This window comes from Caloenas nicobarica, chromosome 5 (assembly GCF_036013445.1).
Source record: "Caloenas nicobarica isolate bCalNic1 chromosome 5, bCalNic1.hap1, whole genome shotgun sequence".
Classification (NCBI taxonomy): Eukaryota; Metazoa; Chordata; class Aves; order Columbiformes; family Columbidae; genus Caloenas; species Caloenas nicobarica.
In genome coordinates this window covers 38,237,879-38,252,046 of record NC_088249.1, presented here as the reverse complement: position 1 = coordinate 38,252,046, position 14,168 = coordinate 38,237,879, and the positions used below count along the sequence as shown (strand labels likewise).

The 14,168-nt window shown below is 44.8% G+C and overlaps 1 protein-coding gene across 2 annotated transcripts in view; it reads left to right on the top strand.

Annotated features, from left to right (window-relative positions):
- DPF3 (double PHD fingers 3) overlaps positions 1-13,470 on the top strand; it is a 164,793-nt gene extending 151,323 nt beyond the window's left edge. For both annotated transcript variants that reach the window (XM_065635541.1, XM_065635542.1), the window contains 3 exons: positions 9,189-9,301; positions 10,629-10,710; positions 11,760-13,470. In XM_065635541.1, the coding sequence (XP_065491613.1) occupies positions 9,189-9,301; positions 10,629-10,710; positions 11,760-11,830 (266 nt within the window). In that variant the 3' untranslated portion in view covers positions 11,831-13,470. The remainder of the gene's footprint in view (positions 1-9,188; positions 9,302-10,628; positions 10,711-11,759) is intronic.
- Positions 13,471-14,168: the final 698 nt, after the last annotated feature.

Below are 14,168 nucleotides of genomic sequence, written 5' to 3'. Positions count from 1 at the left end.
CTGCGTAGTTAAGTTTATTTAATATTAAAATGATGGCATTTAAATAATTTCTCTGGAGTTTGCCATTTGATTTGAAATTTTTGGAACTGTGCTGGCAGAGAATTAGTCTAGAGTTGTTCCTGAATCTTTCTAGAAAGAAAGTTTGTCCAGAGGTTAGTAATACTCTCTCCTTTTTCCCTTTCCTGTCCCCTAATTCATCAACGTAAACCCAGCCTACCCTGTTTTCAATTGGCACTGACTTTTCTGGGTTGGCTGTTTCCTGGCCTGTGGGTGAGGTCACCTCTGAAGTTCTCCCTGAAGCCCTCGGTGTTTGAAGAGGAGTGGAGTGGTGCAGAGGGCTTGTCTGGATGCTCTCCCAACTGACTGGCTGACCATAGCCTGGTTTTAGCGAGGAGGTGCCCGTGTCATGAAGCATTGCATCTGTTGCACTCTCCCATGTCACCCCAGTGGAGAAGCCCCTGTTGGAGAGCCCCGGGGAAGTGACATGTCCCATCCACTGCCACCACTGACACTTTGTTGGGTCAGTGGGAAGATGCTGGAGCCAGCCTTTTCGAGCGCTGCCCTGATAACACGGGTACGCTGAGCCACACTGGGTGTCCCTGCAGACGTGCTGCTGTTTGTCCATCTGTGCTAGCGGGGTAGTTTAACACCAGGAATACTGGGGAAGAAGCAGGTGTTTGGATAGCAGACATAGGTTCAAGCAGGTAACAGAGTCCTTTTCAGGTTAAAGGGAGGGGAGGAGGGGCAGAGCTGATATCGTGTTTTAGGGAAGGTTTTAACAAAGGTAATGCTCTCATGGAAGGCTATTCAGGCTGCCATTTCCCTAGTGTTTTCAATACCACCCCACTCCTCTCATTATAGCTGGCGATTTTGGCTCTCCCAGTGGGGAGGAGATGTTCTAAATGGGCTGCCAGGGAGGTGGATTTAATGCACTAGGAAGAACTGGCTTCACCAAGTTAAAAAGCAAAACAAAACCCAATCCTCCATTCCTATTTTTAGTGTTTATGACCAAGTATTTTTGCTTGGTTGCTCATTTTGAAAGGGTTTAGTGAGCCTGCCAGTTGATTGAAAGCTCTGTGGTGTGTGAGCTGGCCTGGCTGGGGAGCCTGCAGTGCATAGTGACGAGGTCGGAGCTGCGCCGGAGGTTTTTTTCCACTGCAGTTTGTTGAAGGGTAACAAAAATGTCCCCCGGGCAAAGGGGATGTTGGCTTTCCAGGTTGTGGTGATTCATCTTGTCTGGATAAGCAGCCTTCCTCCTACTCCCGCATTTTCATCTCCATCTACCTCACCCTGATTTCACTGTGCAACATAGTGCAAAACCTGCCCTGCATTGGGCAGATGGTGCTGCTGGGGGGTCTCGGGCAGCCGACCCCCCCGAGGTGTACCTGCTGGGCAGCATTAGCATGCCATGCCTGTCCTCCTGGCCACTTCACCCTCTATAAATGGGTTTATTCTCATTATTAGGAGCTATGTCCCTGGCATATGGAGTCCGTGCGGTGCCTGCAGGCAGGTTTCCTTCCTGTTGGTGTTGGTAAGCAGCCCAAGTGCCTCCTGGCAATTAGCAGATCGTTACCCATAATGCGATGCGCAGCGATGCAGCCTGGTGGATTTTCTGGAGGTCACTCTGACCTAATTCACCCCCAGGAATTGTACAGTGCTGGCATGACTTACCAGTGCATTAACAAGCTGATGCTTCAGTACGAGGTTATTTGAGTGCTTCCACATTATTCTTCTTAGGCAAGAAATAGCCATTTTGTCTAGCAGCCAACAGTGGCTAATAGGGCTGGTCTGGGAGAGGAGAGGAGAGAGGAGAGTGCTGGCTAGTTTTGAGCTGGGACATCACGGGCGTGCAGCATTTCCTTTGGCTTTAATGTCAGGGGCCATTTCTGATGCCCTGGCTTGCAAACGTGCAGAGCCCGTTTTGCTTCCTCACTTGTGTGTTATCACAGAGTCTTTGCGGTGAACGGGGCAGCATGTGTCAGTGTGCGCGCGAGTCCCCACTGCTCTGACTCGGAGGGGATGACAGAGGAGCAACACTCTGCCCCAGATCTGCCCCAGATCTGCTGCAGCCCAATCCCTGGATGGCATGGAATGAAGGTGTAGATCTCAGCCCGTCACAGGGGATTTTGGAGGGGCAGGCACGCCTGGCCAGAGTGGGACCCCCGCACGGCAGGAGGCACCCCCACAGGGCTTGTCCTCCCTCTGGCAAACCTGAGCCCAGAGCAGAGAGCTTGGCTGCAGCATCACCAGCCCAAATCAGGGTCTTCTCCCAGGGCGGTGATTTGTATATGCCCAGGTTAATTGTCGGTGGTTTTTAGAGGCTTTTAAAATCTGTAACTTCTGTTTTTCATTTCTCCCTGCTAAGATAGGTATGGCTGGACTGTGCGTGCTGAGGAAGAGGGGGCTATGCAAGGAAAGGCACACACAAACCTATTGCAGTAAAACTGTTTTAAAACATTTCTCAAGTAGCTTTTCTGTAAGACATGGGGCATCTTCTACTGAGGGGATGGTGTTTGTGGGGAGAGCGATTTGACTGACAAACCATTAGGATGCCCGACGTAACTTGCTCCTGGCTTCTCTGCTTGTGTGCTCTGGAGGTCACCGCCGAATCCCACCCAGCTCCTCCCACCACCCTGTGCCAGTTACTCTGCCTTGTCTGTGGCTAATCTCTCTGGGTGCATGTGAGTCTGTGTAGGCACAGATCCTTCATTTTGTTTGTGCACGCGAGCAGCCTTTGGGCAGAGCTCTGCTCTCGATGAACGCTCTGTAGCCCAGGCTCTTTGTCCTAGCTGATCCTCTTGATGCTTAAAAACATTTCAGAGGAAATTATGCAGCGTTGTAGAGTCAAAGCTGGGAGTGAGTTGAGCCGATTGATGGACTTTTCCTCAAGCAACAAAATTTTCTGGGGATTGCCTCGAGACGAGGGGTGTTCTGGTAGGCCTCACTCGCCCCGTGCACTTTGGTGTTTACATGACTAAAGCAAGAGCAGGATAGTGCCAGAGAGTGAGCTGCAAGTGCCACCTTCCACTCATCAGCATTTTATAACTTTTGCGAGATCTCCAGTGTTGCTTTCAAACACAGATCTCTCCTGCTTTCGGTTCCCATAGACTCCAATTACACCTGCCTAACTGCGACTGGGACCAAACCACCATCTTTTGCACGGGGGCTTTATTTGTCCCCTGGGTGAGCAATTAAAGCGATCTTTCTTCTACTCGTGCTGAATATTCGAGCAGTGGCTTGTAATTTATGTCTCTTTTGCCACTGGAACTGGCAGTACCGAAAAAGCAACCACCACCTCCGGAGCGCGGCAGGCTGCCAGTCCGGGTGCTAATGCAGCAGTGTGCCCCTTCCCTTTCTGCAGGCTCGGTTTAAGCTCTGTCCACGCCGGCCAGAAAGAATATAGGGCCAGGAAATGAAATAATAGGAACTATAAGATCTGCTACAGCTGGATAGTTTCAGAGCTCCATCAATTATTAAAGGCGTTAATTCTTCCACAATTGCTGGCATATTGCAGCATATTAGATTAGAGGCAAGCTGGTCTCTGACCAAATCAGACCGACCAGCCTGTTCACCGAGGCCTTCGAGTCCTTTTGGCCTCAGTTCTGTAGCAGAGTTGGTGGTGCTGGAACACGGTGCCTTGGACAGCAGGAGCAACAGCCAGGTTTTCTCATTTCCATCAAGACGCAGAAATTCACAGTGGTAGTATTTCCTCTCCTTCTCTTCTGCCTGATGTCAATAAAACCCAACGGAGCCTACGAGAGAGGCATCCTTGTTTGTTTGTTTGTCTGTTTTTCTGAAGAAGCTGGATTCAGCGGGGCTCTGTGCCGAAGGGGGTGACACAAGAGCTCTTCACCTGCAGACTCTGACCCCCACCCTGCCCTGGCTGCTGGGAAATCTGTCGTATTTTTCTTTAATGAAATACTCCTGCTTCCCTGTATCACAGAGGTACTGCGGCAGGTGGTGCCTCAGATCCTCATCCCACAAAGACTTTTGAAGGCTGTTGTTTATGAGTAGCTCCATCTGAGGAGGCAGGAATATGTCCCTGGTCTGTAACGCCTTGACTTTGTGAGGTGGGAAGGGCCAGGAAAATGCCAAGAGCTCCGCATCCTGAGCCCTTAGACATGTTTGGTCTTCTTCTGAGAGCTGCAGGTCCTGGAGCCCTGGGATTCTGGCAGAGCCAAGTCTTTCAGCGTGCTTGGGTGGTTTGGGTTTTTAAGGGCCCTTTCTGACGCATCTGTTGTTGACACCACGTATCTGTAAGCATGCCTTCTTAGACAGATGAGGCCTAATTTTTTATATCATAAGCATAAAATCATACCCCTTATTAGAATTACAAGTTACTTTTCCCTTCTTTTGTATGAATAATGGTAATAATTCTGTCTAATGATGGCAGTAGTCACAGCAATCCTTATTCAATCTTAGCAGGAGGAAATTTTGCAGTTTCTTTGCATATAAAACTTCCATTATTTGGATGGCGTTCCTGTGACATAGGTCATTATACCTGTAATACGTATTTATAGTTGTTTAAAGACCCGAATAGTTTATGGGATAAATTCTGATGTGATATAGCCAGGAGCCCTGTGGGTTTTCATTATGCTATTGATTAAAAAGCCCACCACTACACAATGAAGATAAGGGAAAGAATTGGAAACTGTGTGAAAATTCCTTTTACACTATATAAATATTTTCACATTTGTTTTAAAAAAATGAGTCTTTGCTTATTTTTTTTCCCTCTAGATAATCTCTGCCTTTGTTTGAAAAAGGTTATTGATTGGATTGTTAACTTAAACAGTCTGTGGCGGGTGTGACAGAGCACATGGCTGCAATTAATCTTGCAATGCAGAATCCATTATTGAAGAAGCACTAATGAGCCATTCTAAGGCCTTCACTGGTCACAGAGCGCCTGGAAGCACCAGATTGCTCCTGCTCTTTAACATCAGTTTTGGTCTTCAGTATTATATAGCCAGTGTAAGCAAGAGAGATTTTTAGATTTTTTTTTTTTTGGGGGGGGGGGGGGAGGAGGCGGGGGTGGGGTGGGGTGTGGGAGTGTGGAATGGGGGTGATATTTGTGTTGAGATTCTCCTTACTGCCAGTCTGCAATTGCACAGGGTGTGGGAGACAAGAAGCGATCTCTGAATGTGCTCACCCCCCGACTCCTCTGACCAGATGTCTGGTGGACATAGTGTACAATTAAATCCAGTGGCATGTGAAATACGGGTGTCACTATAAAATATGCTCTCAGTCACAGGGTTCAGATCCAGAGGAGAGTTTTGACAAAGATGAGGGAGCTTTCAGACCTGATCTATACTTTAAAATATTGCTTTAAGACAAAGGGATGAGCTGTTAGAAAACTCCTCACTGCAAGTTTTATTGTCGACGTTGTTTATAGCTATTGCGGCATAACAAAAGTTTAGGTAGAGAATAGTTATGGTAGATTAGAAACTGTCGATGTTAACATATCACCTTCTCCTTCAACAGAACTGCTCTCGGGGTGTGTTTTAGAGGTCTGTCTATTGACTCCGGTGACACCATAAATACGTGTTACTTCTTCCCCTGGTTAGATCTGTGAAGCTGATACAACACGTGAGAGTGATCCAGGGTTTTCCAGGGCTGAGCCACCACCTGAATTATTAACTGATTTCCAGCTGCAGACCCTGCGCTGCACACCTTCGCCATAGCAAATGCTGTTTATCGCAAGATTAGCAAAATAAGACTATTTCTTCATCTTGACCACATAAGTGATGAAACTAAGCAAGAAAGACAGCTCTCTGGCTTGTGTGCTACAACAGTGTCTGTAACTTGACCCACATTTTGTGCTGCTCTTTGTGTAAAACAAAATTGTGGGCTGAACTAGCCTTTTTTTTTTTTTTTTTTTTTTTTTTAGAGATAATTTGAATCTACCTATTGTAGCTTGCCTTATGCAGCCACAGGGCTTTGTCTTCTGCCACAGAGGGAATGCCAAGCAGTACTGTGATATGGAGTAGGGATGGTGTTTACTAACACCGCTCCAGGAAGTCTTGGATGTGTGAATTTTCTCATAGGTCATGAAAAACATTGCTTTTGAACCAAAGTAGCAGGAAAATAGAGAGATGGTGAAGAAGGAGAGCAGGGAGGGCAGGAAAAAGAATTGTAATGCTTTGAGTATCTACTGACATGCTTGCCATACGCTACAGTGCCTCATCACGCTGCTGGCATAAGTAAAAATAGTCTTTCCAATGGCATTAGGTTGGGGTCATGGTACCACAAGGCACATTGTTTAATGTGAAAGAGGATCTGACTTGGAGGCTGAAGCGAGACATGTCCACAAGGAATTCTTTTTCCCTTAGACATGTCACAAGCCCTGGGCTAACAGAGAGCAATCTACAGCAATGCAGACTATGGCTGTGGGCATTTGTTGGACTCTTTTGTCGTCACAGCATTTGGAGAGAGAGCCCAATGGAGTGAATAAATTGTTTGCTTTAGGTGGGATTTTGTTTGTTTTGTGGGTTTGTTTGTTTGTTTGTTTTGCTGGTTTTCGTTGTTATTGTTTTGCAAAAGATTCTTGTATTGCTACTAAAAGAAGTCACCATGGCCCCCATGCCAGTGTTGATGTTTTCTAAGAGATCCTCAGCCCACAAGAGCCCATTTCTTTTAGGCTTATAGTGGGTGTGGCTCGTAAGAAGGGCTCTGCAAAATAGGATGGATCACTTCAGGGATGAGGCACCCTAGATGCAAGATGCAGCACAGGAAACCTGCAGAGGTTTTTTTTTTTTGAGGCAAATGAGGAATGAGACAAACAAGACTGATAGCTGGAAGAGAGCAGGAATGGCTGCAAAGGGACAGAGATAAAGTGGTGAACAGAACCTGACCTTCGTGTCGTTTGAGAGAGTCTCTAGCTGGAGTCTCTGCGATGAGCAATGTGTGTACGCAGGCAAGTGAGCACGTGAATGTGTGTATGCATTTAGCTGTGATTTATTTCTCTAAGTTTGATTCCATTCTTTCTGTTTCTTTTCAAATGTGACCGAAGCTATTTAACTCTCTGATTAACTCAGCTCCCTGTGTGAGTTGTTTTCTGTGATGTATTCCAGCGCTGTACAACCTTTCTGGAAGCCGCCTTGCTGCTGTTGGGATGAATTCCTCCCCGATGTGTAGTGTGGCACATTTGTTCTGTTTGCTGGTTTTGGAATGAGATTCCATGTTTGCTGTAAATCAGATCTGGAGGAACGTTTCGGTGTCATGTCAGGTTCTGCTAGTTTGGTAGCATCAGAAATTATATGAGGTCCTCTCAGCAAAAAACTATCATGTCACAAAATCTCCTTCTGGACAGTTGTGGTTTCAAGGTCCCCAGAACTTTAGTTTCAACTTGGTCCACTCTAAATCTCAGTAAAATCTGACTCTTGTTTTGTGCTGACATTTCAAGGGCTCCAAAACCCAGTGATCTTCTTAGCCTATCTCAGCTCATCAGTACTGTCAAAACATTTATTTATTCAAAGGTTTAAGAGTGTTATGAACGATGCGATTCATCCCTCCTTCCTTAAATATCTCCTTTATTTTCTGTTCCATTTCCTTAATTACTTATGTACACACATTTCTTTGCTGGACAGGCTTAGTTTTCTTATCACTACCATGGAAATAAAACTGGAGAACAAAAATTTTCATTACACCATTTGGTGATATTGGTCATGCATAAAAGTATATTCCCTGCAGTATTATTGCCTTACCCAGCAATTCTGAGCCACTGTTTGTTTCACTGGCTAGAAAACATAGAGGCTTCTTGTATGGTGGTGATGGGTGATGCTACGACACAGCAAAATACTGCCAGTAGGTCTGGTAATGACGATGGTGCATCTATGCCCACATCTGCCTACCATAGCCATGCCTTTTTTTCTTATTGGAGAAGAAGCCTTTCTTTCTCCACTTTGAAAAAGACTCTTAGGCTGGTGAAGGTGGAAAAGATATTTTTCTACCCATTGGCTGTAGTCTAAGAACAGCAGATCAGCTAGAGGTGAAAACCCCCGCGCACCTGACGGTGTGTGGTTCTAGCAGTGGCATGCGGTAGTGCTGGATGTGCGCACCTGTATTTCTAGTTTTTCTATAGATTTGCAATTGGCTACCCCTGTTCCACGTCCCCCGCCCCCAGCTGTGCGCAGTGTTATGCTTGCGTGTGTCGGAGAGGGATGCTAGGTACGGGGCTTTCCAAGAACACAAGCAGTAGCTTACGGCAGGTGACTTAGGGACAGCCTCAGCCTGATAGGGGTGGTTTGGGAGTACAGTACTTTTTTTCAGCGGTATATTTTTCTTGTTTTGTTTTGCAGAAGGAACACTGATCCTACCTTTGGTTTGTTTGTTTGTTTGCATTTTCCCCTCCAGAAAGCCCATTGCTGACCCTGCTACTGTGATACTGCTGTTTTGCAAAGCTGGAGTCGACACGCATGTAGGGGTGGGGGTTGTAACTCTGGCAATTTGTCCTTCCCGATTAGATGTGACTGTTCTGCTAGCTTTCCCTCTTTATTCCTTTCATTTAGATTGTTGTGGGAGCTGGCTTGGGGTTTTTTCCTTTCGATTTCTTGTTTTAATCCTGGAAGGTTAGCTGTGCAATTTGGTTTCTTCTATGCCAACCAACTTTAGTGGCAGAGCTCTTAAAAAAAATAAAAGTTGTATCCCTCCATCCTGTCTTGCTTCTTCCCTGTATGCTACTGCTTCCGTTTAAGCAAAGTTTGCAGAATTGCTCCACCCATTCGGACACCAGAAAGGGAAGCTCTGAAATGGAGTATAACCTCATTTCTACCAGGTCCTTCAGTCCGGTTGAAACGATGCTAATTGAAGCTGTAGTCCAATTTCTATTAAGACAGATGGGCTCTCTCTGAAATTGGGTTTGTTTCTGATTTCATCCTTTCTCTTATTTCCTTTCAAAAAAACAAACAAACAAAAAAAACCTCCCACAAAAACCAAACCCAAAGCCAAACCGTTTTTAAGAGCTCTGAGTAAAACTGCTTTGCCAATGGGGAATGGGTGGGGATGACTCTGATTTTCTCTTGTGCCCGGCAGCGAAAGGGTTAATGCCTGCTTTCCTCTTTGGTATCTGTTAGTTGCAGCCCATGTTGTGGTCAGTCCATGTCCATGTGCGTTTTGTTCCCGAATTTAATACCAGTTAATTAACAAGCAAAAAGTGAGCCTTAACAATGACAGTTGTTTCCAATCTTCCTCAGGACACCCGACCTGCCTGCAGTTCACCACAAACATGACTGAGGCTGTTAAAACCTATCAGTGGCAGTGCATTGAGTGCAAATCCTGCAGCCTTTGTGGGACCTCTGAGAATGATGTGAGTTCATTTACCTTTTCACGCAAATGAGTGTCACTGCAAGCTACTGTCATGCCCTCCCTTGAGGTGCACGGGGCAATGGTGGGGGTCACGGCTTTACTGCTGCTTCCATACATCTCTGAGGACGAGCCACTCCTGAAAGCAGAGATGGGTTTCTCCCCAGTGCCCCCATTCAGCCACTGGTCTCTGCTCAGATTGCCATGGGTATCATCATATAGGGACACTTAAGATGGTGATACTGGTGGTTTGTATGCATATTCAATAGAAATAAGCTGGAGGCCATAAAGTCATGTCGCAAGAGAGTAGTGTTTTCAGTATGGTAGTCAGGAGTAGATGTGAATGGGTGATAACCTGAAAGATGGCAGATATGTTTCTTCTGTCCCTGATTTTGCTTACTTTCTTGGCATGATTTTTTAATCTTAATTACAAGACTTGGGAAACATGAAAGCATTTGAACTGGGATGGCTAGGCAAATCTCTAATCACCTAATCATCTCTCCCAGTGATTTCCAAACCTGCAGCTGAACAGTGTCCTCTCTGTGGGGTTTTCAGTTTAAATTTGATGCTAAGGGTCCTTGGTAGTCTGTGAGAAACTTGGAGAATTGGCAGTGACTGGAGAACTTTGGAGACGATTAGCTAACGCTTACATTCCCTATCGCAGAATAAATTTGAAGCCTGAGATTTTTTTTTTTTTTTTTTGCTTTAGCAGTACATAAGGAAATCTGAAAACAGGGAGCTGTTCTGTGTTAGGAATCACGGGATACTTCAGAGCAGCTTTTTCCCCCCCAAATACAGAAGCGAGCTGCAGACCACATGGTGGGATCATGTCATTTCCATCTGTCTCACAGAGTATTTACTCAGCTGAGTTTTGGAGAACTGGCTAAGTTCAGGTGTTTGTCGGGAAAGGTTTTCCCTGAAGGGATGAGATCCAGCATGTGGTCACATTAGAGCCCAGCAAAGCTGTCCTCTGAGTACAGCATATCCTCGACCTCACAGCTTTTGCTTCTGTAACATGAGGCCACCTTGAAGGCCTCCACCTCTCAGAGAGATTTTCCAGTTAGAAACTGAACTGCCTTTTTTATGAGAAGTTCTCTCTGCGGCCTCTCAGAAATATGGTGGTTGATCGTGGACTCATAAATGTGATGCCTGTAGCCTTTTACATTCCCGATAGTCTCTTAGTCTCTATGTTGCAGCTCTGCCTTCCTAGCTGAGCACTGCTGCTTACCATGCTTGTGTTTTCATACTGGCAAGAGACTAATTTACATCATTTTCTCTCTCTCTCCTCCTCTGCCTGTTTCCCTACTGCCTCCTCAACAACCTTACCTCAGGACCAGCTGCTCTTCTGTGATGACTGTGACCGTGGCTATCACATGTATTGCTTGAATCCACCAGTCTTCGAGCCCCCAGAAGGTAACATATATTGGAAGCCTGCTTTAAAAATCGCAATAATGTCCTTGTGGAGAAGGGAAGAATTTCAGAAAGGTGGCCTGGGCTGTGCAGGGTTAAGGAAGCAGTAGCAAAGCAGAGGCAGGTAGCACTGGAAAGAAATAAAATTAATAGACATGGAGGTCTAGTGTGATCTGAGATGTCCTATCCAGTCTTGCTGATCTCTACCTCCTCTTTCAGACATGGCTCTTTTGTGGGTCATGGGTACCTTTGGATATCCCAGATGGCATTGGACACCTCAACTTAGTCAACCAAATTGAGCTCCTATGAACTGTGACTTTGGACTTGCTAAGAAGTCGAAGTCCCAAAGACAAAGTCCCAGACAGGGAGATCCTCCCTGGAATAGCTGAGAGTCTGTTGTCAGGAGACAGGATTAGGAGGAATGACCTTCCTTGTTCTTTGGTCTGTCTGTGCCCCAGAGGGTGGGAGTTCTACAGTCTGTATTACATTTACTACGTAGTTAGGTCATCTGCAGGGGATTCAATCTGAATACAACTAGTTGTAGTTTGTAATTTGGTTCTGGAGCAGAGGAACTAGTGCCTTACCATTATTGATTCTCTGACTAAAATCTGCAGAGAGCTGTAGAGCTGGAGAAGGAGACAAGCAAAGTGCGAACGACTGTGGTTTACATGAGGGATGACACGAGTAATTACGAATCAATCATGCATTCAGGAGCTAAATATTTGTAACTTTTGTAAAGAGGGAACTAAATCAAGACGGAAAAATTTTGAAATGAAGCTAATAATTAGCTAAATATTTCTGTTTGACTGGGAAGTGGTGTGCTGAATGTATGAAAATATAAAACACCTAGCGGCAATGCACCCCCCAGCTGCGTTATAACTTGTGTAGAGGGCCTATGCACACAACACCAGGGGTAGCAGAGCCTGCTTCAGAAAAATACAAGGAATTCCAATGTTAGCGATATTTGATATCCTATTCAAGCCAATCTTGACATAAACTCTGAGTGCCTGGATTTTATGTCATTGCTATAAGAAGGCTTTCTTCATTTGCAGGGAGCTGGAGTTGCCATTTGTGCCGGGAGCTGCTCAGAGAGAGAGCATCAGCTTTTGGCTTCCAGGCCTGAGGAGCTCCAGCAGCCAAGACACACTTTTCTCCTGGTGTTGCCATACCAGCACACAATTCCCATCCAGAACGCAAAGACACAACCCACATCAAAATGAATGGACACTCAAATACAGGAAGAGGTATCTGTGGTATTCACTGTCACTAAGGCCGTACCTCCTGAGCTCTACTAGAAGGATCGTGTACTTGCCTGATGCTCCGGATGAAATCTCTTCACTGCTACACATGGTTGCTGCTTGCCGTTACAGGCTCACATGCGTTATAGAAGGGGGAGGGTTGTTATGTCGACATGGAGAAGTCAATTTTGTGTGGCCTTGTGCTTTCTGTTTAGTCTTCTTTTTAAAGAAGAAGTAATAAGATATCTCCTAAGGAATTATTGGTGAGTGCTTTGGCTGGGAGCAGCACCAGTTGTTTCTCTTCACAGGCTCGACTGGAAATCTCTTTACTGCAACCACTCTCTGTTCATAGGAAGCTCTGAGGGTTGCATTAGTTTGATACTTCCCTGTGGTCATGAACAACGTGTTGTCATTGAGAGAAGCACTGAGCAAAAATTTCTGGGGTGACGTTTTCTCCCTTGCATCAAATGCTCTGATTTGGCAGATCTTTAGAAATTGGGTTTTAGTATCTCTGAGGAAGAACAGAACCAGTGTATACACATATAGATGCTTAGAAAAGTCCACTGTCTTTGGTATTTCAGGATATTCAGGCACACCATTCCACTGCAGTGCCAGCATACAGTTCAGACACATCTTCTTTTTGTTGTTGTTCAAAAAATGATGAATGGTTATGTATGTAACTGACTTGCTGTTTAGCTCAGAAGAGTGAACAAAAGAAAAATGTCATCTTAAGTTCGTCATAGAAAGTAAAGTTGTCAGTTTTCTGAGCAATCTAAAATAAGCTGCAAAAAGGAACAACTTTGGCTTAGGGTCAAATGAAGCACTTTTGATTAGTTTTTTGAAATTTCCAGACTAAATGTTCTGCAACTGAAAGTTGCATTTTATTCTGGGAACTGCCTAATTAGGACTTCCAGTATTTCCAAAGTGTTACTGTTTTTTATTGAAGTAATTATAAAGATCTAGGTGAATTTTGACATAATTTTGCCCCCAAATTCTCTAGAACCACATTTTTGGCAACCGTGATAATTTGGCAAAAATCTTCCCCAGCTCTAAAGAAGGGAATAAGAAAGATTTTCATAAGTATTTTAAAATTTAAATAAAATACTTGTGCTTTATTGAAACACACCTCTACCTGTGAAATGGAGAAACATTAAGCAAGAGCATCGATTGAAAAGATATTATTACGGCTGAGTCTTTTTCAATAATTTACGACATCACTATGAGGACAAGTGAGTACATTAAAGAAATTCTACCAGATACATCTTTAAGGTTAAAAACTTGCAACTCGCTGAACTGCTGAGAAGTCCAAAATGACCATTTTGTTGGGTATGATGTATATTACTTTCTATGCATAGATTTAAGTGGGGTTATAATATAAATTTATGAGATTCCTTAGCAGCGTGTGACTCGGGTTGCTTGTACAAGTAGGTAAGGACATTGAAGATTATATTTGGCATATTTATATTGGTTGAAACTTTCTGCAAAATTAAATGTTCCCAAACACTTGAAAGGACATTGTGAAAGAATATCAGTGAGCTAATTTTTCTTCCTTCTCCTGCTAATTACACTTAGTTAGAATGAGCTATACTGACCTAATGCACTTTCCCTCATTATTTAGATAGTTCCTTCACCTTTTGTGTTTTGTTCAGTGTGCACACTGAAAGTAGCTGTGTTAGCTGCTGGATTCTCCCACGTACTGTCACAGCCTTTTCTCAGGCTGCAGCAGAAGTATTTTAACCTGTTAGAAAAAAGATTTAGAAAGTACTTATGCTAGTCATATTGGACCAAATCTCTCCTGGAGCAGCTGCACTGGCTACCTGTGTAATTTATTCAATACCTAAGGCTTTCCATGTGATGGCCCCTCAGACGAGCTAAGAGTACAAAGAACTTGGAGCATCAGGTGCGGGGAGGGTAAAGCAGGAGCCCATGGACCTGTGTTAGGTGTCTGGCACCTGTTGGAACAAAGCTCTGGAAAAAATGTAATATGAAGCGCCTTCTTCCCAGTCTGGAACTGCCCTGGCCCTCAGGATCACTTGGTGTCCACAGCTCATCTGCATGAACATTTGCACCTATTCATTGGTGTGGTTGAACCCTGCTGACCTGGCACTTTGGGACCATTGCCACAGTTCAGACTGATACAAAGTCCTGTTGATGCTGTGGCCAGCAGTGCAGGTACGTGTTCACCAGGACACTGCTGTGCTCTGTCATAGGAAATAAGTGTTT